At 38.7% G+C, this 25038-nt stretch overlaps 1 protein-coding gene across 2 annotated transcripts in view; it reads left to right on the forward strand.

The window, feature by feature from the left end:
- FNIP2 (folliculin interacting protein 2) overlaps window positions 1-25038 on the forward strand; it is a 50829-nt gene that overhangs the window by 20058 nt on the left and 5733 nt on the right. Inside the window, exons 2-16 of one of the 2 annotated variants that reach the window (XM_069013587.1) lie at window positions 2396-2522; window positions 4517-4648; window positions 5729-5829; window positions 5912-5983; window positions 6588-6688; window positions 6865-6954; window positions 8063-8134; window positions 8744-8873; window positions 12260-12461; window positions 13034-13122; window positions 14002-14148; window positions 14291-14460; window positions 17679-18996; window positions 19772-19928; window positions 21678-21878. In XM_069013587.1, coding sequence (XP_068869688.1) covers window positions 2396-2522; window positions 4517-4648; window positions 5729-5829; window positions 5912-5983; window positions 6588-6688; window positions 6865-6954; window positions 8063-8134; window positions 8744-8873; window positions 12260-12461; window positions 13034-13122; window positions 14002-14148; window positions 14291-14460; window positions 17679-18996; window positions 19772-19928; window positions 21678-21878 — 3109 coding nt within the window. The remainder of the gene's footprint in view (window positions 1-2395; window positions 2523-4516; window positions 4649-5728; window positions 5830-5911; window positions 5984-6587; window positions 6689-6864; window positions 6955-8062; window positions 8135-8743; window positions 8874-12259; window positions 12462-13033; window positions 13123-14001; window positions 14149-14290; window positions 14461-17678; window positions 18997-19771; window positions 19929-21677; window positions 21879-25038) is intronic. The other variant, XM_069013588.1, reaches the window with a different exon arrangement.

Consider the following 25038-nt stretch of genomic DNA (forward strand, 5'->3'; position numbering starts at 1 on the left):
TTAAATTGGCTATTACTTCAACATAAAATCCAGTTCATGGCTTATGCAGAAGCCAGCACTGCATGAACAACATGATGTTTGCTTTAGTGCATAATGAGGGAGTTCATTTCTTCATAAGGAAACCTGAATTCACACAACCCAGCCTGCATGCAACCTTGCATCAGTGGGCCGGTGCAGGGCTAGATTGGCTCAGTCTGTGTCTGAAATGAATCTTTCTCAGTTTAGATTTGCAGGCCTGTGGTCTGAAGTATGGATGCTGCTGTGCCAGTCATGGAGGTAAATAAGGCTTTGCTCTGGCATAGAATTTAAGCTAAAGCCATAGAGATGTACCTTTTCTTTGTTGTTGAAGGAAAGACCTGCAGCCTTTTAAAGAAAACAGCATAGTTACTTGAGGTTGTCTGTTGAAGAAAGTGTGAGAGTAAATAGGTAGCTGTGTAACTGAAGAGGTACTGGGATATCTGATACTGAAGAGTATCAGATTCATGTGGCAGACTAGGATGAAGTGTATTGATGGCTCTGACTTCTCTTGCATTATGTATAACTGGATTTTGTAATAGCATTGCACAGGCAGTGGGCTGAGAAACTCGTAACAGACATCTTAAACAGATGGTGTAGTTGCAGCTCTCTGTGCATGCGAGGTGTGTAGGATCTTTGTTGGGCAACTATCAACAATGATATCAGGTCTGGTCTCATGCAGGTTAACGTAATGCTGTGACTGCCTTTGAAAGGGAAGAGTTGAAAAGAAATCTGCCTGGCATTCCCAGCAGTTCTGGAGGCAACATGTTACGTACACATCAAGAAGTTTCCTCACTGTGGATGGCAAAACAGCCTTTAGCATTGTTCCATGATGGGGAACCTTGCATATTATGAACATACAGCATACTTGTATCAGAATACCTTACAGTGAAGATAGGTTTCTGGCTTATTCTGTCCTAAGATGTTTAAAAATAGAATAAAACCTTCCAGACTGAGGTCTTTCGGGTTTGAAAAAGATGCCTATTTAGGCTTATTTTTTTTTTAGCTACATAGAGCACAAAGAAGAAATTAAGCTGGCTTTACTTAAAATTATTTGAAATTCACAAGTCTGCAAGTGTACTCTTAAAGCAGTTATCCTGATTCTAGCAGGATTTGATAGTGTTTACCTCACTATTGATTTATGGATGTTGACAGAGCATGGAATAAAAGAAATAGAGTGATAAATTCTAGTCTTTTTTCTGTGTAGGGGTTTTATGCTCTTCTCTCAGTGCTCTACCTTTCATTTCTGTAAGGCACAGTTTGGGAAAATTCCTAAATGAAACCTCGTTTTGGGTGGAAGATCAGTGTGGCCTTGACTGAAGTCTGTTATGCAATTTGTTAAACCAACAAGTATTAATAACAGTTGTACTCTCACCCCCAGGTGCAGACCTTCTAGGTCAGGGCTGGGGCAATGTAACTGAGCATCAGTGTTCTGTGGCACTGCTTTATGCAGTAGTAGGTTTTTTTCCATTGATTTCAGTCTGCCAGCTACATAACCTGAAACGTGTTTTCTGTAGCTGAAGCTGAGACCTAGCAAATCTCCATGCTCTGATATGCAGACTGACTGACTCCCTTTGGAATTGGGAAGTGAGGTTTCTTGTCATTGCCATGATGCTCAGTTTGGCTCCTCAGCCCCTGTGGTAGTGCAATGTGACAGGTCGTGTGCTGTGTTGTATCTCTGGAGAATGGGCAGATTCTGGCTTGAGAGAATTGTTTTGCTTCAGGTTGAATTTCAGTGGTATCTTGCTAAATGTACTAAATTTTTTTCATTGTAGTTGGAGATCAAGTCTCAGTAATTGATGGCTGCTCTGTAAACCCTGAAATGTCTCAGAAATGGGGGAAAAAGAATGGAACAATATAAACCTCATCTATCAGTTGCAAAACTTAAACTTTGGGAAAATCTTAACTTACATTGCCAGGAATTAGGTTTATGTTGTTTAGAGAGGGATGAGAGAGGGTGTAAGCCTTGTGCCTTTGAAAAGCTGTAGTAGAGAGGATGGTAATCCAATGTTTTATTGCCACTGAGAGTATTGTATAAAATAGCATGCTTACCTTACAGTAATGATGATCTGGGCTGTGTACAGAGAAGAGAATAAGAGTTGTTAAAGGCCTGGAGCAGATTGCTGAGACAAAGTCTTGTGTTCTCTTTCTGGAAAATTTTGGAAAAATATTGGATGAAAATTGGTATGGCTGTGCCTGCCTTTGTCAGTGAGCTTAGACACTCCTTTAGAGTTCCTTTTTTGCTCGGAGCTATGTGATTTACACTCTGGATTCTGTAAATGCTAAGTAAAAGATGTATTTGCCTAATACCCGTTTCTTCACTTAAATAAACCTGCGAAGTAAACGCACTATTTTAACATCTCGTGTTTCTACTCCGTAGCTGGTCCTCTTCAGAGTTTGACTTGAATGAAATCCGCCTGATAGTTTACCAAGACTGTGAGAGGAGAGGCAGACAGGTCTTATTTGATTCCAAAGCAGTCCGCAAAATTGATGAAGCTGTGGTTCAGGTATGAAATGTTAATTTTGCTGTTGTCCTTGCTCTTTTGTTTTCCTTTCCAAAAGTAGTTATTTTAATAGGACAGTGTCAACTTCTTAATTTTGTGATCTTTCACTGTGATAGCTGCAACAAGGATGTGTTAGATTACAAAAAGCCTATGAACATATCTGCTATTTGGTATTTATAATGTAAGTATGGTATTCAAACTTAATAGCTTAGATGAGATGTACTTTCAGGCAAAGAAATCTATTTCCCTAAAGACTGAGTATTTCTTGAACCTTTCTGATGTTTGACTGGGTTTGCTTTTTGTTGTTAGCACTAGCTGTGCAATCCCTTTGTTCCAGTGATGGCTACCCTGTGTCTAAAGGTGCTTTTTTTTCCTGTTGGTATTTAGATTAGTAAAGTTGTTGTCTTTATGTGAATTAAAACAACTTCACTGGCTAACCATGTTATGTTGTGTAAGCATGACACATGGCAATATATATGGCCATGTAAGTTTTGATGACACATAGAAGCAAGAGCAGATGCTGTCAAGATGCAAATTCTTTTTGCTTCCCTCCAAGCACACAAATTGGGGGGTAAAGCTTTCAGCTTACTTAGGTCACTTTAAGAATAGTAAACCAGTAGTGTTTTCTGGCTTGTGGTAGTTTTGCTTGGTTTTTTTCTGCTGCCTCTCTGTTTCTCTTCTGCATTGAATTATTTCAAATTTTTGTTTGTTCTGAAGTTTTTTTAGAACCAGCAGCTTCATCTTATTAGAGTAGCATGGTTTATTGCAGATCTGTATATATACCTGTATAAACCATATAAGAAGCCAACTTGTAGAAATTACTTACAAAGGTGCTTCAAAAGCAACAATCTCTATTTCAGTCACACTGTAAATATACCATTGTGCTGAATCAGTAAGACTGATGAGCATCATCAGCTGATGTCTGATCATCTACTTAAGAGCGTAAATGGGTCAGATTGGTTGTTAATCTTGCTTCCCCTCTTCCCCCCACCTCCCTCCCAAAATCAGGGTCATTACTTTGTATCTTAAAATTGTTTTAAAATAAACGGCATCTTAGCAAAAACTACATTTCTGGCTTCATTTAAATACTCAAATTATTCCACTTGCTTTAATACTTTAGCTAAAAGTTAGCTACAAAATGTCCTATCAGAAACTCTTTATGCAATACTGACATAAAACAGATTATAACCTCCCTCATAACACATGATACAGGCTGTAATCTGTTTTCTAGCCAGACACTAATCTAAGTACCCTTTTAAAACAGCCAAAGTACTTTGAATGCCATGCAAACACATAAATCATTAAAAATGATTTTGCGTGTTTGGTTGTTATCAAACAGCAAAACTAAAACTTGATTAATTTTAAATTAGGGCAAAATTACTTTCAAACTCAGTCCTGTTTAAATTAAAGTCAAGAAAGCATGTGTATATACTGTGCATTTCTCTGAAATATAGTAAAGCTTATTCACATTGAATATTGAAATACACTGTATGTCTTTAACCTGTTAATACCAAATGATGGATTATTCATCCCTTGTTTGTGCTGGCTCTTCTTCTGTTTTAGAAATCTGTTAATCATTTGGGGAGCAAGAGTTACATGCAATTTGAGTGATTAATTTTGCAAATGATTACAGGAATTGGTTTGTAAGAAACCCATAACCTGAGATTTTGTTTACATAAATTTTGGCAAATATTACAGAGTAATTCATAATAATTGGGAATGATCTTCCCGTGAAACTGACTAATTACTCTGTTTCTATGTGATACTATGAAAACCTATCTGACAGTGTAAATATGAGAGTAGTTTTCTACCTGCTCTAATGCTGGCATTCAAAAAAATATTTTTAAACTGATACATACTTTTTAACCAAATAAGAGTATTCTTTATTTCTGGCGCTTTCCTGTAGTTTAAGAAAGTTCTTGCCATGGTATGTTTAGAGATAAGAGTTCTTATATTTACTTTAATAGTTTTTATCACATTGTTCTCTTTTGACATAGAAAATGGCAGACGAGGCTTCTGTAAAGACTTCTGCCAAGAGCTGCCAAGCAACCAATGGGAGCAACGTTTCTTCTCACAGTCCCTCCATCAGCTGTATGCAAAATATCAAAGAACAGATACCGAAGTATCAGGTAATATTTGTTACTTTGTTGCTTTTATTTATCCATTTTACTGAAGAAGTTAGTTTATAAAAGCCTTCACCTAGACGCATTGAATGACTTAGGCTTCTGTTACATTGCAGCTTAATCTGAACCTTGAGATAACTACTCTCTCCTTAAGGGGCTATCGAATAAGAACATTTGTGGGTGCATCTTAACCTTTTGGTCTATCTTGATCCTATCTTTCAAGGAGTTGTGAAATACATCTAATTGCATTTTGTCATAAGAGGGTTGTAAGAAGCACTATACTGTTATCTGTTCTTGTCTACTTATGGTTCAGGTCAGTTCTGAAGAAGCTGTTGAACATGGTATATTAAGAGTCCCTTCTGTCTGTCTCACTATAACATTAAATTTTTAGGTACTCTGGCTCTATCTCAGTAAAAGCGTTAGCATTTCACCTAGAAAAATGAAATTTGGAGCATGGATAGATCAAGGTGGAAAAAGAAAATAATTACATTTAACTGGAAGGTGATTTTCTTCGGAATTAACAAACTTCTCTTTGTATTTACTATTGATGTTCAGTCTTTGAAACAAAATAAGCAACTGGTCTGAAGACTGTATTTCTAAGTATAATCACAAATTATTTTCCAATAAAAAACCGTTTCCAAGAAGCTTTCTACAAGAGCAGGAAAGTTGAATTTACGTATTTGTATAAGGAAGGCAGTTTATTTTTTGGGGATCCAGACCACAGAATCCAGGTCCTGTTAACGTTTGCAGCTTTTATCAAACACTGTTACATGAAAATGTTGCTGGACATGACTATTTCTTTGGAAATGCAGTAGATCTTTTTTCTCTTTCTTGCCCTTGGAAGTCCCCCTGGAACAAGGGTAGCACTGCTCATCTAGTGAGCAAAATGCAGGATTTCTTCCTGCTGTACTTGCTACACCCACAGTGTTAAACCCCCACTGAGTGCACACTGATCTTACTCTGCACGGAAAAGATGAACTTCTTTGTATTCTCTGTTCCAAATGCATCACTGTGGCACTGTGTTAAGTTGAAATAGTATGCCAAGTTATTTTTGACTTTGCTGTTCCCATGTTCTTGTCTGTGTAGTACACCAGACCAGCCTCTGATGTCAATATGCTGGGAGAAATGATGTTTGGCTCAGTGGCAATGAGTTACAAAGGCTCCACCTTGAAAATTCACTACATACGGTGAGTGTCCTTTTCTGTGATGCACTGTCTTGTCAGGCACTTGGAATTGATGACTCACTGAAATGACTGTTTATCCTTTCAGCTCTCCCCCACAGCTGATGATAAGTAAAGTCTTCTCAGCCAGGGTAGGAAGCTTCAGTGGAAGCAACAATAAGTAAGAACATCTTTTTTTTCTATATAATTTTTTTCCTTTCCTATCCAGTGCAGTTGTCTTTCTTTCTCCTTTTGTAGTTCTAGTAGAAAATCGGGAAGGCAGCTGTGGAGAAGAATTCTCTTAATAGTTGCTAGTTAGACCAGCCATGTTTTTAATTAAAAGAAAAAAAAATCCAAGTTTCTACTTTTTCATTTGTCCAGGACAAGCAATAAAGTTCAGAGGTTAGGTGCTTTGGACAATCAAAGCCTCCGTCTCTTCCTGCTGTCAGAAAGGTGTGAGGAAGGGACATGTTGAGAATACTTTGTCCCTGTATCCCACTTCTGTTTCCTTCAACAAATATGCTGTTCTGTTTTACCTCCTCCACAAAATGGGCAAATATGAATAAACTGAATCCCAAATGTGACATATAATTCAATTCCAGTAATTCAAATATAAAAAACAAATGCCTGTTTCCTTCCAGTTTCAGAAATGTACTTGCTCTTGAATTTGGTTGTAAAGTTAATGTTCAGCCTTCTTTTTTTATAAAATGAACCTAATTCTTAAGCTAATATTAATGCCTATTGATCACAGTCTTAAGGAACAATGGCTTTTCCTCCTATTTTAGCTTGCAAGATAGCTTTGAATACATCAACCAAGATCCCAGCCTGGGAAAGCTGAGCTCGAATCAGAATGGTTTGGGAACCTGTCGCAGTGGAAGTAATTTAGGTAAATATTTCCAGGTTCTATGTCTTTCTGACAACACAAGGCCATCTGTTCGTTCAGTTTTGGCTTTTTTTCCCAGTACACCACCTCCTTGGGTTTTTTGCTTTTTCATATTTTTTTTTACCTTTTTATTTTTTTTCATTTTTTTCCATTTTCTCTACGTTGCTTTTGTTTCCTAGGTGTGTTACAGCTGTGTAGCAGCAAACTGCTGCAGGGTGTGTCTGAAGGAGGTCCCCTCCGGCTCATCCGCAGTGCTTCTTTCTTTGCAGGTTTGTGTGGAATGCCAGCCACAGTGTGACCCATCCATATGCACACACAAATCCAGCTCCTTCTGAATCTTTGCAGGACATGCATAATTAGTCTCTAGAAACAGACGGCTAAAATAGTGACAACAGGTGTATCTGGCATATACTTAAAAATATGTCTTCTGAACAAATGGCTAAGTTACTGTGTTTAATTTTAAAGATATTTTTATGCAGTGCTTTTAAAGGTGAATTAGCCCTTCTGTTTCTTAGAGGACTTAAGTTTCCTGGCTTATTGCTGGTTTCTTGCTAACATTGCAGGTGTCTTGCTGGTGTACAGCTTTTTCTTATCTCTTGCTACATTTTAATTTGAGGGCAGACATTCAAAATTCTTGATCTAAGCCTGTGGGGCTTTAAGGGGTTTTTTTCTTTAGCAATGTCAATTTCTTTAATTCTCAAAACTTTAAGCTGCGTAAAGTCTCCTTTTACAGGCAGAGTGATGATCCATGCAGGTGGGTAGATCTTAGGCCTGATTACTTCTGTTAATTGCAAAAATATGAACTGAAATACAATGCAGTTTCTTCACAACCTTTGCAAATCTTGCATGCTCTACAATTTGAGTGACTCTGCACTACTAACACTTCGATGTAATGTGACATAGGCTGAATGTTTCTTACTGTGAGGCTTTGGGGACAGTAAATCTCTGCTTGGCAAGTGAAACAGAAGCTTTTAATGGACCTTGTGTTTGACTATTTCATTATGATCTTTACCTGTGTTAAGTGACAATCTTGCACACTCCAAGTTTATCACGAGTGACAGATGAGGGTACCAGAAGCCCTCACTTTCAAAGCATATCTGATTTCTGATAATGCAGACTGGTGTTCATATTCTTAAGCTCCTTAGAGATGTTTTTACATTGCCATTGGGGTGAATAACCTTCCTCTAGTAACGTGATACTCAGCACAGGCTACTGTTTGCTGCCACCTCTCTTCACCATCCTGCTGATTTTGGGCAACAGGACAGGATGTAATTTTTTTGGTGTACGACCTTGAAACTTAAACATTTTTTTTAAATGCTGACAAATAGTATGATGAATTATGTAATATTTTCTGTTGATCTGGTCTGTTTGTTTTAGCACACAGCACACCTGTTGATATGCCTAGCAGAGGACAAAATGAGGACAGAGACAGCGGCATTGCTCGGTCAGGTATCTGCTGTCTATCTTGTTTGCCTGCTTTTGTAATTGTTACAAGTCCTTGGTGCAGTGATTCACCTGAAATATAGACACCTCATGACCTGTAAATCCATAATTATTTTTATCTGCTAGGTGGTTTGCCCTCTGCATTTGCCCCAAGCCTTAATGCAAGAATATTTGTCATTACATTCTTTGTTTACAGCCACCATGTTCTGGGTTCTTAACCGATTTATAATTTGGAGGAAGAACTGGTTGGAGCCTTTACTAGAGCAAATGAAGAGAAATTTTTTTTACACTGAATAGGAAAATTATGTCAAGAGGACCAGAAGTAGTCCTGTCTATTGTAATGGGAGGGCAACAACTCTTGGGAGAGAACACTTTTAATGAGAATAAGATAAATTTTAGTATGTTCTGTTAGGGAAAATCTCTTACTTTATAACAAATGAATGTCCTCAAGCAGCAAGATTTATTTAAAATAATTTTCTCTCCTGTTGCAAGTGGGAAAAATATCAGCAAGCAAGAGCAATATTTGTGAGAAATTGTTGTTAGGATATGAAGAAAAATATTTAACCAGCACTCTTTGTGATTCATTGTATGTGGGGTTTCTTGCTTTCATCATAGCATCTCTGAGCAGTCTTCTGGTTACTCCTTTTCCATCTCCAAGCTCTTCATCCTCATCTTCTAGCAGCTACCAACGTCGCTGGCTCCGAAGTCAGACAACCAGTTTAGAGAATGGAATTATTCCAAGGTGGTGAGTGCAGCACCTTTCTTCTTACAACCACTGTTTGGCAGTCATTTAAGCTAAACAGAGCTTAAGCCTCTTTTCTTTAAAAGTACAAATCCTGTTATTAAATGTTCTCGACTCAGTCTATCTTCTGTGTGTGTTGCATAAGATTGCCAATATAAAGATTAAGTGTTGGTTGAACATGAACTTCAAAGCCCAATTTGAAATATAATTATTTTTATTGAATACTTAGGCTGTATATTAATATGGTGTGAATGTATAGGCTGTGTATGAAGCTATGTCCTGAAAAACAAACTAAACTGTTTCTGAAAGAGCAGAGCATCCTGTTGAGATGAAAGTGACTGTAACAGCACTGCTCCCATAATTACTTTATACTACGATGAAGTCTGACTAGTGAGCAGTTAGTGAAATTTTGGAGTAATAGTCCATGATGACTCTCTTGGCTGGTACAGGATGTTCCTGATGTGACTTCTGCCAAAACAGGAAGAAAAAAAAGCTGTGATCAAAAAGCTTGGCTTCTGTTTTGGAATTTTATTAGCTTTTGTAGCTCGGTGGCATAACAAAGTATGGAATGCAGAGGACTTTTCATAGCTAATACGCAAATTCTTCCCTTGTCATTTGCAAAATAGCAAATGGTTCTTGATTATCCTCTCTCTGTACTCATCCACCTGTACCTAGAGACAGCATGGAATTAGTGGAGACCTAAAAGAAATTCGTGCTATTTAGCCTCTCTCCTTTTTCAGTTAAGAGAAACATAAAAGCTCCTAGTTAAAATATGTATTCAGTAAAAAATAAAAATTAAGCCTCTTTTGAAAAGATTTCTTTCCCTAGTGTCAACCAACACTTGCATCTTTTTTCTAGATATTCTTAGTGAATAATTTTTAACATGAAGAATCGTGCCACAGTACTAATGTAGCAGTCATGCCTTCTAAATCACACTTGCAGTTGAGAATAAACTAGTTGCTTTGAGTAAACTGAAGTAATTTTTAGTCTAGTTTCCTAAAGAAATAAGGCTGAGAGCAGCCCTTGTAAAAAAAGGTTAAAACACCTAGGGTAAATAAGACCCTTTCACCCCACTTTAAGAAGTAGCCAAAATTTCTAAATACAAATTTCTGCGAAGTTTTCTGAAAGTTACAAATTGTTTAGAGAAAAGTAGCCTCTTTGGGCTGCTTATTCACTGTAGGGAGTAGGTTTGTTTTGGTTTTTTTTCCACACTGGAGAACCTGTGCTGGGGAAAAATACTGGAAACAGAACATCATTATTTTCACTGTCTAGAACTATTCTTGAGCTGGGATTCTTTCTAAGCCAAAAAGCCTCTTCAGATACTTGTTTTCTGGTTACTTGCTAGAGGAACAGTAGGCTTCTGGTTGAACACTTCAGTGCCACAGAGTTTGCACCCCAGTTTGTACAGCCAAGATTCTACAGTCTCTGTGACTGATGTTTTAAAAGGCCAATAGCTCAAAGAAATTAAGATGTCTAGTTGGAACTCCACATAGTCGATTGGCAAGCAAGCTAGATTAGCAGTTTTGTTGAAAAGGCTTCTCTCTCAGACCTAGATTCTTCAATTTCTGTTCCTGGGAAGCAGTACAAAAGCTTGTGATGTTTCTTAGATGCTGACTGACCGTCCTTTCCTGATTTCCTTGGGAATTTCTGTCTCTGCATGCAAGCTTCTGAAGTTCAAATGAGGTTATGTTTTTGTCTTGAACTCTGTTTTCCCACAAGCTGGTTTTATTGTATGTTTTATCCTGTGTTCATGGACTCATACCTCTGTGATGAGAAATTTTTGTATATTTAACTTTGCCAAACCAATTAAACTGTAAACCACTTATTTTTAGAATGGACTTAGAATGAATGCTTAGCCCTGAGTCTTTCCTTTTGTTAATTGCTTCATAGTGTTCTATAAATACTACAGACTCCATTTCAACATAATTCTGATATGAAAAGACTTCAAACTTTTAATTACCACTCACTGGTATTGCAGTCTTACCTTACAAAGAAACTCCAAAACCAAGCTATTTCCAGATGAGCTGCTGCTCAGAATGTCTCCATGGCTTTCTTGTCTTTTTTACCCTTTTCCCCTAAGTTTCTCAGTAGATTAAAACCCATTATTCAGTTGAAGTTCCTTACAACAGACATTTTGTCCATACTGTTTTACTTATGTATATAAATGATATATATAAGATGTTTTTTTCATGAAATTGATCAAGATGCTTTAAGCAAGGGAAAAAATAGTAATTTTGTAAACCCAGCAGTATCAATATCTAGCACCACTAGGCTAGTATTTATTGAAGAACAGGGTGAGGCAGTTGCCACCTTTTTGTATAATCACAGTAAAACTTATGCTGGGCTGAGACTTGTGGATATCATCCAAATCAGTTGCCTGTGCAAAGCACTAGCTTGGAATTTACAGCAGGTGTCTACGGAACTTCTGTGATGAAACCTTGAAAATCTCCAAGGATGGAGATTCCACAGCCTCTCTGGACAGTGCCTTCCCCTTGACTGACCATTTTTTTCCCCATCTGACATTATCTGCAAACTTAGTGAAGGTGTGTTTTGATCCACAGGCCAGGCTGATAATCAAAACATTATTGATCCATTATTGATCCTAGTAGCAACCCATGTGTAATATTGAGAAGGAACATAATAGTTGAAGGAAATGTGGCAGAGCTATCAAGGAAATAAACAGAACTTGGGGAAATAATAATGGTTGTAAAATAGCCACTGGGTGGGTGGGTTTTTTCTTTCTGGTGTTTTTTTATGGTTTTAAGCAGAAAATAAACCTTTCTAAGCGGAAGTCTCCACAACTTTGAGCTGGGAAAACATGTATTTGTAGGCATTAAGTTTGTGTTTTCACAGGAATTAGTAAGTGGTGACATTTTGTCTTCAGTTAAAATAGAAAGTGTTTATTTTGTATGGTGGAGCTATATAGGTAGTATAGAGTATACGTTTCCCAACTTTCCTCATGAGCAACAGTCCAGATTCAAGAGCATCATAGATATGCTGCTGAGCACCTAGAGAGGAGCTTGAGTGCTAGATGCCCCAAAGTTACCTTTAACCTTCATTGGTTATGATGTTGTGTGATGTATATCTGTTCCCTTTTCTTCATCTCCCTCAAAGATAAATCCAGGAGGGAATCTAATAGTTCTGTTTCAGAGGAAAGTGTTCACACCAGGCCTGTCTGGGGATTGTCTTTTTCCTATTTGAACAAGGATAGGACTTCTCCATCAAAATGTCAGGTATCCTCTGTTCAGAAACATGTGACAGCGAAGCCTTATGTAGGCTGTCAAAGGAGCCCTACAAATTAATTACCTTCCACTGTACAGAGAGCTATGGACAGAAGCTGAATTATCTCTCAATGTATGAGTAACTGTCCTAACAAATCTGTCTTACAGGTCCACTGAAGAAATGTTTAGTATGGCTGATGAAAGCTGCAGCTCCAATCCTGCAATGGTTCGGAGGAAAAAAATTGCAATCAGCATAATCTTTTCTCTGCCTGAAAAAGAAGAAGCCCAGAGAAACTTCCAGGATTTCTTTTTCTCTCACTTTCCTCTTTTTGAGTCTCACATGAACAAGCTGAAATATGCAATAGAAAAGGTACAGAATACTAATTTGGCATAATGTGGAAAAATAAATGTCAATCAGAATGAGGTATTCTAGAATCTGATAGATGAAGAGTGGGAGAAGGTGCGTGGTTTCAAGCTTGCCTCCCTCCTTACACATCCAGTCTTGAGCTTGAGCCCAGTGTAGAAACTCAGCATTTGCTGAAAGAGGTGCAGTTTCTTTTCTAGACAGAATTAGAATGGAGAGTTTTATGCTATGTGTGGTTTTTCTTTCCTTCTTGCCATATTTCACTATGAGGTTTTCTTGACTTCCCTAGAGGCTGTGGAAATGACGGTACTCTATCCTTTCATGCAGTGTCTAAAAGAGAGAGACAAAATATTTGTTTCTGTCTTCTTACTCTCAGAAGTGTTCTCATCTCCCCTGTTGTCCAGTATTAGGGATTGGCCTCCTATGAGGTGGAGGGAGGTTGGCATTTATTGCTGTCCTGAGTGGCTGTATAGGATTGGGGCTAAATGTTAGCTATTTTGACATGTTAATGAAGCTTAAAAAGGTGAAGAATGTGAATCCTTTAAGCAGCTGTTTTGTGTCTTTAACTCTTAATCAAGGCCATGATCTCATGTAGAAAAATAGCAGAATCCAGCCAGAGAGTGCAGGTTTATATCAGCCGTGTCATGGATGCCCTGGGAGAATTCAGGTGAGTTGATGGAATTCTGAATTACAAGGAGAGCACTTTTCATGCCCCTTGAAAGATATTTGTCACTTTCAGTTATAAGCAACTGAATGTAAGGTCTTGTATTTTAGACAGTCTTGAAGTTAGTGTATGTGTGTGTATGTTAGTGTATGTTAGTGAAGTTAGTATGAATTTTCTGCATTGGGTATTGGGTAAATGTTTTCAGAAAACTTTAGCAAAACCAGCTCAGCCGTTTTCCAAATGAGAATGAAAGTAGTTCTGTTGCACTCACGTGTTCCTGGGATTGTCAGTTAAAGTCTAAACATCTCATCAAGAGCTGGCTCCTGCTGATGCCTGTATGGTTGGGTGGATTGATGCACTCAGGCATCAAGTGATCTCCTAGCCATAGATGCTGAACAATGTAACTGGCAAGAAAGTTGCAGTCAAAAGCTCTCTTTTCCATACTTAAGAAAGGAAGGAATGGTCAAAGGCTGAGAAAGTCAGCCCAGGAGAGAGAGAAGGCTTTGGTGGAATGGAGTTTGTGATATCTGGAATGTGGAATTGAATCTGTGTGATGAATAGAATGGATTCTTTTTCCCCTCAGATTTATTTATGAACAATTTCTCTGAATAAAATTTGCATGGGAATGCAAGAAAGGGAAGCCAAATAAGTAATTCATATGAAGACACTAGGTTGCTGATAGTATGAATTAAACAGACTAGTGTTCTGGCCACTAGTAATTAATGGAAGAGTAAAAACTCTTTCAGTTTGTTTAGTCTCCTAGATCTTACGAGAAACAAATTAAAATGTGGACAACAGAAGAGGAAAGGGGCTACTTGTATTTATTTGCCGAATTGAAATATGCATGTTAACACTTACATTTTGGGAATTTTCTTTGAGCAGAGTTACCATCTGGAACCTATATTCTGTTCCAAGGATTGCAGAGCCTGTGTGGCTTAACATGATGTCCAGCACCCTGGAAAAGAATCAACTATGCCAGCGTTTTCTTAAAGAATTTACATTTCTGATAGAACAGATCAACAAAAATCAGTAAGCTTCCCCCACTCCTCCCTTTTTCTTAAGAAAAAGCTTGTGTGCTTCCCTGTGCATGTGCATGTGTTAAAGCATTTAATGGGATGTTCTTTTGCTGGTGTTACTTCGGACATACTTTTTTTACTTTTTTTTCCCCTAGGTTCTTTGCTGCTTTGTTGACTGCAGTGCTGACATATCACCTGGCTTGGGTCCCAACAGTGATGCCAGTTGACCATCCTCCCATCAAGGCCTTCTCTGAGAAGCGCACATCCCAGTCTGTGAACATGCTGGCAAAATCTCACCCATATAACCCTCTGTGGGCACAGCTGGGTCAGTATGATTTGGAAAGCTTCAGATTTTTCTATAACAAGCAGCTTTGTGCGTCCACTCCTTTTTAGATAAGAGCTACTTGTGATCCAGGTCACATTGGCAGCTACCAATAGGTGTCTTTTGCCTGGTTAATCAGCATTTGGAAGCCTTTTTGCATATCCTGCTTTTTATTCTTCTTGTTACTTGCTGACATCCTCTGTTCCACTGTCTCATTAACTTACAGAAGTATTAAGACAGTGCAAGTGCTGTGAATGGTCTGAGCAGTTTGGGAAAGAGCAAGATGAAGTAGACTGGATTGAAAGGAGTTATCTGGGCCTTGGAGGCCCTTTGTAGTTGAAATTGGCTACCTCCTTTTGTTTAGTTCTCACATAGCTAGGATAGACAGCAGGGCAATAGATTAGAAATCTGGCAACTGGCAGTACCTCCATTCACTTACTGTTACATGAATGGGCTTGGACCAAGAGTTTTTTCTATGCTCTGTGCCTCAGCCTGGTCTCTGCCAAATATTTTATAGTTGCAAATTATCTTGATACAAGGAACTAGATAACTGATGTCAAATGAGTAGGTGAATGAAAGCTGAGAAAATAATTCTGTCAGTGGTAAGTATTTGACAATTCCTCCTCTTCTTGGCAGCAGATGCAAATCTGACATCAGACTGCCCTTCACTTCAGCTGATATATACTATATTGTCATGTAAAATAACACACATGCACACTAAGGCAATGATGTGACTTACTCTGTGATGCTGGTGCTGTTTCTTGCTGATTGTCCCAGTTAGGCTTGTTATTCTCAATAACCTCTGTGAAAGTAAGGATTGCTACTTTGGTCGTGTAGTTGTAGTGAATTGTTTCCTGGTTTAAGGTGTCTTTTAAACGCAGTGCAGAGGTTAGACTGAAGGGGAAATTAGAAATGTTCTTGTGGTGTTGAGGACAGAGCCAGGCCTGGAGTTATGAAAACCAGCTGGACTGGAGGCGTAAGCTCGGTAGTAGCTCTTGTGGTGGCTCCCAGGAGTCACCACTGGTGACTAGTCAAGAGTCTGTTCCTCTTTTTGTCTTGCCAAGTTCTCAGTGCCTGAACTCAAAATGCTCTCTGATTTTGTTTCATTCTTACAAAGCTGGAAAAGCTGTTACTGGGTGGTTGCAAAAACTGATCATTGAAAGTGAGAGGTTGCCCTCTGCTGGTCTTATTCTTTAGGCAGAGGGAGGAGAAACAAAAAATCTAGTCTTGGTGCTTAAAAAAGGAAATGACAAAGGATTTTGATGTGCCTGTCTTTTCATCTTCAGACCTGTGCTTTCATTAAATATTACAGATCAATTGCAATTACATACTGATGCAATTTTAAGTCCCTCTGTCAGGAGGATGTACTGTCTCTTAAACATCTGCTTCAACCTAATGGTATTAACACCAAGTATTAGTATGTTTTGAAGATCACAATTTTGACTTTTTGTATTGTCTTATTAGCATTTATACAAAAGCCAATTGTGCAAATGAACCTGAAGCCTGAATCTGATTTCCATAGCAACTGTGCTCAACTCAAAAGTAAAACAGCATATTCCAATTTCATTTCCAAATTGCTTGTCCTTGTGGCCTACCAGCCTTTGAGATGAATTGAGTAGTCTGAAGCCCACTTTTGGTTCTTGAGGAATGAATTTGCTGGCTTGTTAGGCTCTGGGGTTGGTTGGAAGGGTGTTCCTAACTGAGGGAAGATGACGCCACTGATGCCACCACCCAGGAGCCTCTCCAGTGCATCACTGGCGTTATGGAAAATGGCAGATCTTAGCAGGGGAGACAGTAAGAGAGCCATGGAATTACTGTCTCACTGATCCTTGTTTTGTAGGAACGGAGCTGGGAGCCTTATTCCTTTTGTGTTCTATTTAGTGAGGAGGAGGCTGGACACAGATGTGCTCTTTGGGATTTTTTTGCTGTGTTAGTGTTGAAACCAGGGGCCCCGTTGCCCTTAAAAGAAACCTTTCTGAAGCTCTGTTTATAACTCTTAATGTAGTGTTGCTTCTTGAGGTCTAGTAAAAAATCCTGATGGCAAACTCTGTCCAGAAGAGAATTTGAGCAGCCCAGAGGAGGGATTTAGCACCTAAAAGCAGTCTGGTAGATTAGCAGCTATCTGATCAAGCCTCAAGGCAGAGAAGCCTGCTTTCCATTCTTAAGGTGGCTGAAGAAAATTGAGCTTTTGCTGGCTGTCTCCCCTGTGCTGGTGAGATCAGCCATAGTTTCGTTAAGCAAAGACAATTTAGTGAGTGTTCTGTAATGGGTGTCAGGTGAACCCAACTGGGTTAACTCAGCCAAGGAATAGACACTTTTTGAGTTAGCTGATCTATGTCCAATAGGCCATGTGAACATTCCCTTACAGCTATCTATGTTTACTTCTCCCAGAACTCTGGAGCGGAAACCCTTTAGCTGATAGATGATTATAAGCAGCTGGAAAATAATTGCCACTCTCCCAAAGAAATATGTTAAGAGTAGGATACATATGACCTTAGTTCTGTTAAAAGAGCAGTTCTTCAGGATAAATAGCAAATAAGTAGTTCTTAGGGGGACTCAGATGAAGTTGTAGTAGTGCCTACCTTTCATATTGCAGTTGTGTTTTGGTTTTCTATTTCTCCACTGCCCTCTGTCAAAGTTAAATGCTCATGTGAGTGAGGTTGGCTCTGACATACACAGCACGTTAAGCTAATATTTATTCCTGTTTTTCTTTTTTGATATCTTAGTCCTGAAAAATGTAATTAAGATTTTATCTGGGTAAAAATGCCTGTGTTTAACAGAAAAGTCACTGCACTAAAACAGAATAATTTTGATGTGAAAGAAAATTAGTAGAAATATAGAAAATAGTATAGCTGGCTTCAGAGTTTTGCTGGATCCACATTCTTCTTTGCCTCCTCTTGTGTCAGTTTCCAAATGATACTATCTTGTAAACATTGTGTAAATAAAAAACTTAGTGGTTCTGAACAGAAAGAAAATGAGTAATAGCAGCTAGTTCCTCACAAGAACACCAAAACACTTCTGGACAAAAGCCAGGTGTAAGACGCATCAGGGGACTTCCTTTGTTACTCTTTGTTTAAAACTTTTATGAATTTACTGTGAAAGAAATTAACTGTCTAATTTGTGTCCATAGTAAACGGTGTTTCAAAATGTGTTGAATTTAGGCAGTATAAGTTATATTACAGCACAACATAAACCTGTGTAATTTTTCCTTTCCTGTGTAGGTGATCTCTACGGTGCCATAGGCTCTCCGGTTAGACTGACTCGAACTGTTATTGTTGGGAAACGCAAGGAGCTGGTGCAGCGCTTGCTCTATGTTCTCACTTACTTCATCCGGTGCTCTGAGCTGCAGGAAAATCAGCTGACGTGGAGTGAGAAGGCTGGGGAAGGAGAGCAAGTGCTAAATGGAAGCAAGATCACAACTGCACTAGAAAAGGGAGAGGTAGAGGAGTCTGATTATGTGGTTGTCACTGTTAAAAATGAACCTGCTCTCGTGCCTCCAATCCTACCTCCAAAGAATGATGGAAATAAGAACAACAGTACTGCAGAGCGGGTGCATGAACCAGAAAGCACTCAGGCTGTCCCAGTCCCTTCAAAAGAAAAGAGGGAAGCAATAGGAAAGGCCAGTCAGAGCTCTGAAACATCTGTTGACTGTCTAACTAGCAGTTTCTGTAAAGGAGGAGCTGATTGTAGGAAAAGAACTGTCACTGATACAGGAATTGTATCCTACCACTCTGAAGAGTCATCTAAATTAGAGGATGTAATGGATGTAAAGAAGAGCAAGAACCAGAATGAGAGAAAAGTGGAAAAGCAGTTTTCTAGTAGGTCGTCTGCCCTACCTTGTCCTGAAAGGTCTGGCCACAGGAGTTCACACTTAGAAAAGGTCACTTTTCAGATTGGAAGTTCAGCATCACCAGAGTCAGACTTAGAAACTCATAGAAGAGAAATGGAAGAGAATCTGAAGGCATTAATTAAAAATCCAGAGGTGATACATTGTGCCTCAAGTTCCATAAATCTGACTGTGGATGCTTCTCAGAATCAAGCAGACAGTTGTGAAGCTGCCTTTACATCCATCAGTAAACATGATGTTTGTTATGCACAAATCCCACCATGTGAGGAGAAGGAAAGTATACTTAACCAACATATGGAAAGTAAAGGAACTGAAGTGAATTTAATGGACTCAGTATCTAATGAACTGCTTTTGCCCATGGATAACATAGAAACTGTAAAATTGCCAAACATGAAAGAAAATAGAACTTTGTGCTCTGGCAATCTGGAGAACTATTCTTCTGACTGCGTAGAAGCAGATTCTGCTGTCAAACAGGATTCCTCTAAAGTAGGTGCTAAAGATGTCCCCTATGGGGATTCTGGAAGGAAAACCTCCTTCAGAGTTGAAGGGGACATTCCAAGGAATGAGAGTTCAGACAGTGCTCTTGGAGCTAGTGATGAAGAAGGTGATTGTTGTATCCCTGATGAAGTTCATCATGATAACATCAGCAAACGACTTGAAGAATTTGCAGAAGTGGAACTTCCTTTGCCAAGGTAAAGTAGTCTGAACTAAATGGAGTTAAAAGCTGTAGCTACTTTGGAGTTGTTTAGAGTTTCAAGTCTGAAATCTTCGGGGATCTTGACTAAGTTCCTTGCAAAACAAATCAGTAACAGACAGTGATGTGGTTAGAATTCCTGTAAACAGATTTGGCAAAAATAAAACAGAGCAGGGTCAGGGTAGTGAAGTTTTATGACAAAGGTATATTTCAAATGCCTAACAAAAGGGGATCAAACTTTTTATGTAAACTGACTGAAACATTTAATGTAGACATGTAGATAGAACAGCTGAGGACAAGCAAAACTTTGATTAAAAAGATAACTGTTCAGATTTGACATAATTAAGTCAAATACAGATTTGGAATAAACATGGGCATGCTGTTTGAAAATTTTTAAGCATTACAGGTGCACATGGAGTTTGATACTTAAGGTCAGTTTCTAGACTCACCTTAAGCATGAGGATTGAAGAGAACTCAAATTTAGCAAAATTGTAAGCTGCAGAACAGGGAGCTTATACATCCCACGAACTCTAGTGCATAAAAGTTTGCTTATTTACAAATTTGAAGAAATCAATGCATTGTTCATTTCAGCTTTTAATTTTTTTTTCAGAGACCACCAGTAGATGTTTACTGGTGTGAATATTTATCTAATCTTGGGGTACAACTGGTGATTAATATTTGCAGTAGAAGCAGGCGTGACTTTGCATTCATGTAAAATCTGAATGCAGTTTGTGAAGCAAGAATCTTATCTGGTTTGTATTTCTGTATTTCAGGTCAAATACCATCAGCAGTCAATGCGTGAAAAACTTTGGAAGATCACTTCTGGGTGGTTACTGTCATACATATATACCTGATCTAGTGCTGCATGGAATAAATAATGATGAAAAACTCAAGCAGTGTCTACTAGCAGATCTACTTCATGCAATGCATGTGAGTTAAAGTACTGAGTCAGAGTAGGAGTTGTGATATTGCTGAAATCTACAGAAGCAGGTTATTTCAGTAGGTTACTTTTTTTACTTACCTGTTCTGAACAGCCACACCTGCCATGTCTTCCTTCTTGGAAGATGTAAGCCCTTAATTCATTATATGCAAAGCCTGTTCATGCAAGAATCATCTGCTTTCCTTTATTACATTTAAGGCTTCTCTTCAAAGATAGACACAAGGAAGATTGATTGCAACTTCAAGTTACAAACAAGGAAGAAAACCCTTGAGCTGCTTCTCATTTCCATCACAATAGCAGACAAAATTACCTGTATTTCAGAAAAATTATATGCAAGTTGAAACATCTTGTTTTGCCACTTAGTGGCATGTGTTGCAAGGGAGGTAAAGTCTTGTTGAGCGCTGTGTGATACTAGTCTGTAGCAGAAATGACTGACTACAGAAGGTAATTGTCTAGAGATAAGAACTTTATTGTGTTGTTTCTCTACTGTAAGTACTCCTAAACTATAAAATTTATAACTAACCTTTCACTGGAATAACTGTGTGACCTCAGTATGCAATTTAAAATACTTATCTAGTAATTGTCAGCAGCTTCTCTCTATAGCAGTTAAGAATCATCCTGCTGGCATGACTGCATGTACTATCCAGAGCAGTGATGTGTGTGTATGTAACTTCTTTTGGCAACATCAGATTGGTCTAGTATGATGCTGTCTCTTCTTTGGTGGAGGACAAGTGGACCATGGGCCCACAGAGCTCTTGCTGCCAGGATAGCCAATGCTATCCTGGGGTGCATTAGGGAGAGCATTCCAGCAGCTCAAGGGAGGTGAACCTGTCCCTCTACTCAGCTCTAGTGAGGCCACATCTGGAGTGCTGTGTCCAGTCCTGGGCTCCACAGGCCAAGAAGGATGAGGAGCTACTGGAGACAGTCCAGTGGAGAGGCCCAAAGATAATTAGGGAACTGGAACATTTCTCAGAGGAGACTAGACTGAGAGGGGATCTCATTAATGCATATAAATATCCTAAAGGCAGGTGTCAAGGGGAGTGGTGCTCAGCAACAGGACAAGGAGCAATGGCCATAAACTAAAATACAAGAAATTCTACCTCAGCTGCTGAGGAAGAACTTCTTCATGTTGAGGGTGGCAGAGCACTGGAACAGGCTGCCCAGGGAGGCCATGGAGTCTCCCTCTCTAGAGACATTCAAAACCTGCCTGGACTTGTTCCTGTGTCACCTACTCTAGGAGACCCTGCCTTGGCAAGGGGTTGAATTAGGGGATCTCCAGAGGTCCCTTCCAACCCTTGCTGTTCTGTTACATCCTGCTTGATTGTGCATAGTAAAGTCCCTCACATATCTCTGAAACATTTAATGTACTTCCACCGTCACTGGATCAGTGTAATTATTATGCTCTTCATTTTGAAAGTAACTAATCTCTTCAGGGTAGGTTGAATACATTAAGAAAAATAAAATGGAGTAGTGATTTTGAGGCACTAATTAAAATTAAATGTCTCGACCAAATTGGCAGTTAAGACTTACCTGATCCAGTGTTGCTGAATGTAAATCTTGTCACTGAAGTTGGTATTCCTTGTCATTTTTCGAGATGTCTTTGGTTCCCTATTGGACAAAAATATTCATTGAATCACTTTCTTATTTGCTACCTCAGTGTTTATAAAAGTAGAACCTCAAACTGAGCTGTGGAAATGTATGTGAAAGTATCACATAATTGTATTTTGTTTCTGTTGCAGCATCCAGTGCTAGATGAGCCCATAGCAGAAGCTGTCTGCATTATTGCAGACACAGATAAGTGGAACGTACAAGTAGCTACAAGCCAGAGAAAGATGATGGACAGTATGAAGTTAGGCAAGGATGTTCTGGTTTCGAGTCAAGTATCCAGTCTGTTGCAGTCTATTTTACAGCTTTACAAACTCAACGTCCCAGCTGACTTCGTAAGTATTTCTTTATTGAAGGCTGAAGCTAATGAAAATTGTTCAGCTCAGATAGCAAACACAGAGTCCTGTACACTGTGTTGCAATATCAATGAACTAATGCCTGAAATAATGCATAGCTGTTACAACATATTGAAAAGAATCCATGCTGCAGTCCAGTAATGGATACTGGTTTGGCTGTAATTTACATTAAATAGGTCAGATTAAAGTTAACAACTCCAAAATACATGTGGCAAAACCTAAGTTGTTTAGGCAATTTTAGTATGCCCTCATGTGTTTATGTCTAGGAGTCTTATATTTGTTTTTTATATTTTTTGTGCAAGTTCCACTCTTCTCTACTCTGTAAGTTGTTGAAGTGTCTATCTACCAAATCCTGGTTCTGGCATACAGCTTTCTATTCTTGGAGTCTCTGTTCAACCCCATGCAATGGATGCCTCTTCTGTCTCCCCTCCAACTAACTGTGCCTCTGTTTGTTTATTTGACCTTTCTGTTTTGTACCTATTTTAGCAAGTGCTGTCTTGGGTAGCTTTGCCGATGGCTCCATAGGATTGATGGGATGAGACACCTGGGAGTGGCTGGGTTGCAGCAGGGAACGTTACTTTGTCATGTCGCACACTCCCTATCCCACAGCATCCTTTCCTGTCCTCATTTGTAGTGGAGTTCATCAGAGCAAATCAGTACTGCTGGTTTTGCTGATTATAAAAAAATTGCCCACAAGTCTCACTGCAGAACTGTAATACAGCTTTTATCATGTGATTGTAGGTGAGGGGAGATGGAGTGTTTTTTTCAGTAGTCACCCCTTTTCTAATTAACAGAATTGATTTGTCCTTCAGCGATAGCCTTGAGGAACTTTGTAGGAATCCTTTGTAATGACTGTGCCAGCAGATGGAAGAGGAAGATCGAGCTAAACTCTAACAGCTGTAAATAGTATTGGTTGGCACTGTTTTGGGTTAAACTGGTGGTATTGATTACACTAAGTCTTCAAGTCAAGTGCTAGGCAAAATATGTCGGTACATTTTTGAGTGTTTTCTCTGGATTCTTCTGAGTGTCAAAAAGTATGCAACTGGTTGAAATTGTATCCTAACACTAGCACAGTCACACCTTAAATTCTGGCATTTTTAAACTCAGTAGTTGGTTTTGCAACTGAATGTTCTGTCCAGTGTTACCTTAGGATTTGTGTATGCAGTTTCTATATGATTTGTGTGGTTTGGGAGGGGTCTGGAGGCAGAGTGATTTTCAGGGCTTTTTATTTCCTCTTTCCTTCAAGAAGGAACTGTGAAGTGACAGTGCTAGTAGTTTGTAAATTTTTCATAATCCGTGTTAGAGACACTTTGGTCCTTCTGTCAGTGGATTTTGCAACTCTGCTAAAATGTCAGTGCCTGGAAGCTAAGTGTTCCTAAACTCTAGGAGACATGTGACTTTTAGTAGTATTTCTATTGCTTTAAATTTGTATTTATGTATGTAAACATATGTACTGATGTACTAATATCAATCAGAGATGACCACAATGCAGTATGTTCCAAGTTTCCTTTAGGAGTGCATATCTGTTTACATGTAGTTACTATTCAGATGAATAAGTATTTTTGGGGTTTAGTGGTACCTACAAAAAACAACCCAACTTGAGACCAGATGCAAGGCAAGTGGTGATATCTTGTGCTGCTTCAGACTGATAATTGTGCTGCAGAGAGCTTTGCAGTGTGCCCTGGTGAGAGGAAAGTGCTGATTGCAACTGCTGCATTTCAGCAATATGTCAAAAGTTTTACCTGCACCTTTAAGCTCAGTTTAAGCTACTCTTCTATTTTTAGAAGTTACTTGACTTTTTTTCCATTTGGTCAGTGAGAAAAACTGCAGAGGAAGCTAATATAAAAAAAAAAAAGAAAAGACTTGTGGACACTGGACAAAATGGATTCATGTACCAAGCTTGTGGGGAGAAATGTCTTTTGATGGTATTCAGAAGGAATAGGTCGTATGATGTAAACAACCCCTCTTTTAAAAAAATGTGTGATTCTTCCTTACTTGCTCCCTCATAACTTTAAAAAAAAACAAAACCATAACACAAATAATGGACTTGAAACACATTGAACTGCTACTTTGAGACTCATCTGCATGCCCCCCTGAACAACTGAGAAAGTGCTCATAGGCTTGTTGCATGAGGGTTACCTGTAATGGAAAAGATAAGAGCACTTGCTTCCCTTTTGACCGGAATCAGAAGTGTTATGATTATAATGACTTGAGTGAAAATTTGCTTGAAGCAAATTGATCAAACAATTGTCAAAAAGCTTCTGCCTTTCCTCCATTGGTGGCAGTGATTTTACTACCATGTAGCACATTTTTTAAAATACCTCTTCATTTTCCGTGATTAAGACTTGATATTAGCTCATTGAAAGAATAATTAAACATCTTCATCTTGCTCCAGATGATCAGAAAAATACATATTAGGCTACCTACAAGCCTGAGTCTATTTTTTTTTGCTCATTAGTTTTTTAATTAACAAAACTGGTTTCACCAGGTCTCACTTCTAATACTTAGGGTTTTCATTCAGCTCGCGGTACATGGGATGATGGCCTGAAGCTATTTGCTGCTGCTCTTTCCAATTGCTGTCTGTGCCTGCTGGATGATTATATGTTTGATAATGTGAGGTTCTGCATGTGCTTCCTGCTTTCATCTCCTGATTTCAGAGAGCTGAACTAATTTAGCTTTTTTGAAGTGGTCATCCCTGTGAAAAGAAGGAATATATCAAATTGAATGTACCTTTGTCCTAGAACAAAATACCTGATAAGGCTTCCCACCTACCCAGCTTGCAAAGACATGCTGCCTGCTGACCTTGTCTTGCCAGAATAACCCTTCTCTCTCCTTGAAGCCAAGGTTCCTCTGCTCTTTGGTAGTTGGTATATGAGAAATTGCCATGAATCACATGACTGTATTTAAAAATAATATGCATTTCTAGCATTCCACTGCTGGAAGAAAAGTGGAATGATTAAATTGATGTTTCAACTTGAACTATTACCTTTTGGCAGCCAGCATCAAATGTTTAAGCAATTTTAAACTAGAAGTACCTAGGAATCATGTAAACAAATGCCTAAAATGGATTTGTAGCTTAGTTGCTACAGAAAAGCAGTCAGCAAAAGAGTTATAATTTTGTGATGAAGAAGGTACTGGT

The sequence above is a fragment of the Aphelocoma coerulescens genome, chromosome 4, assembly GCF_041296385.1.
Source record: "Aphelocoma coerulescens isolate FSJ_1873_10779 chromosome 4, UR_Acoe_1.0, whole genome shotgun sequence".
Taxonomy (NCBI): domain Eukaryota; kingdom Metazoa; phylum Chordata; class Aves; order Passeriformes; family Corvidae; genus Aphelocoma; species Aphelocoma coerulescens.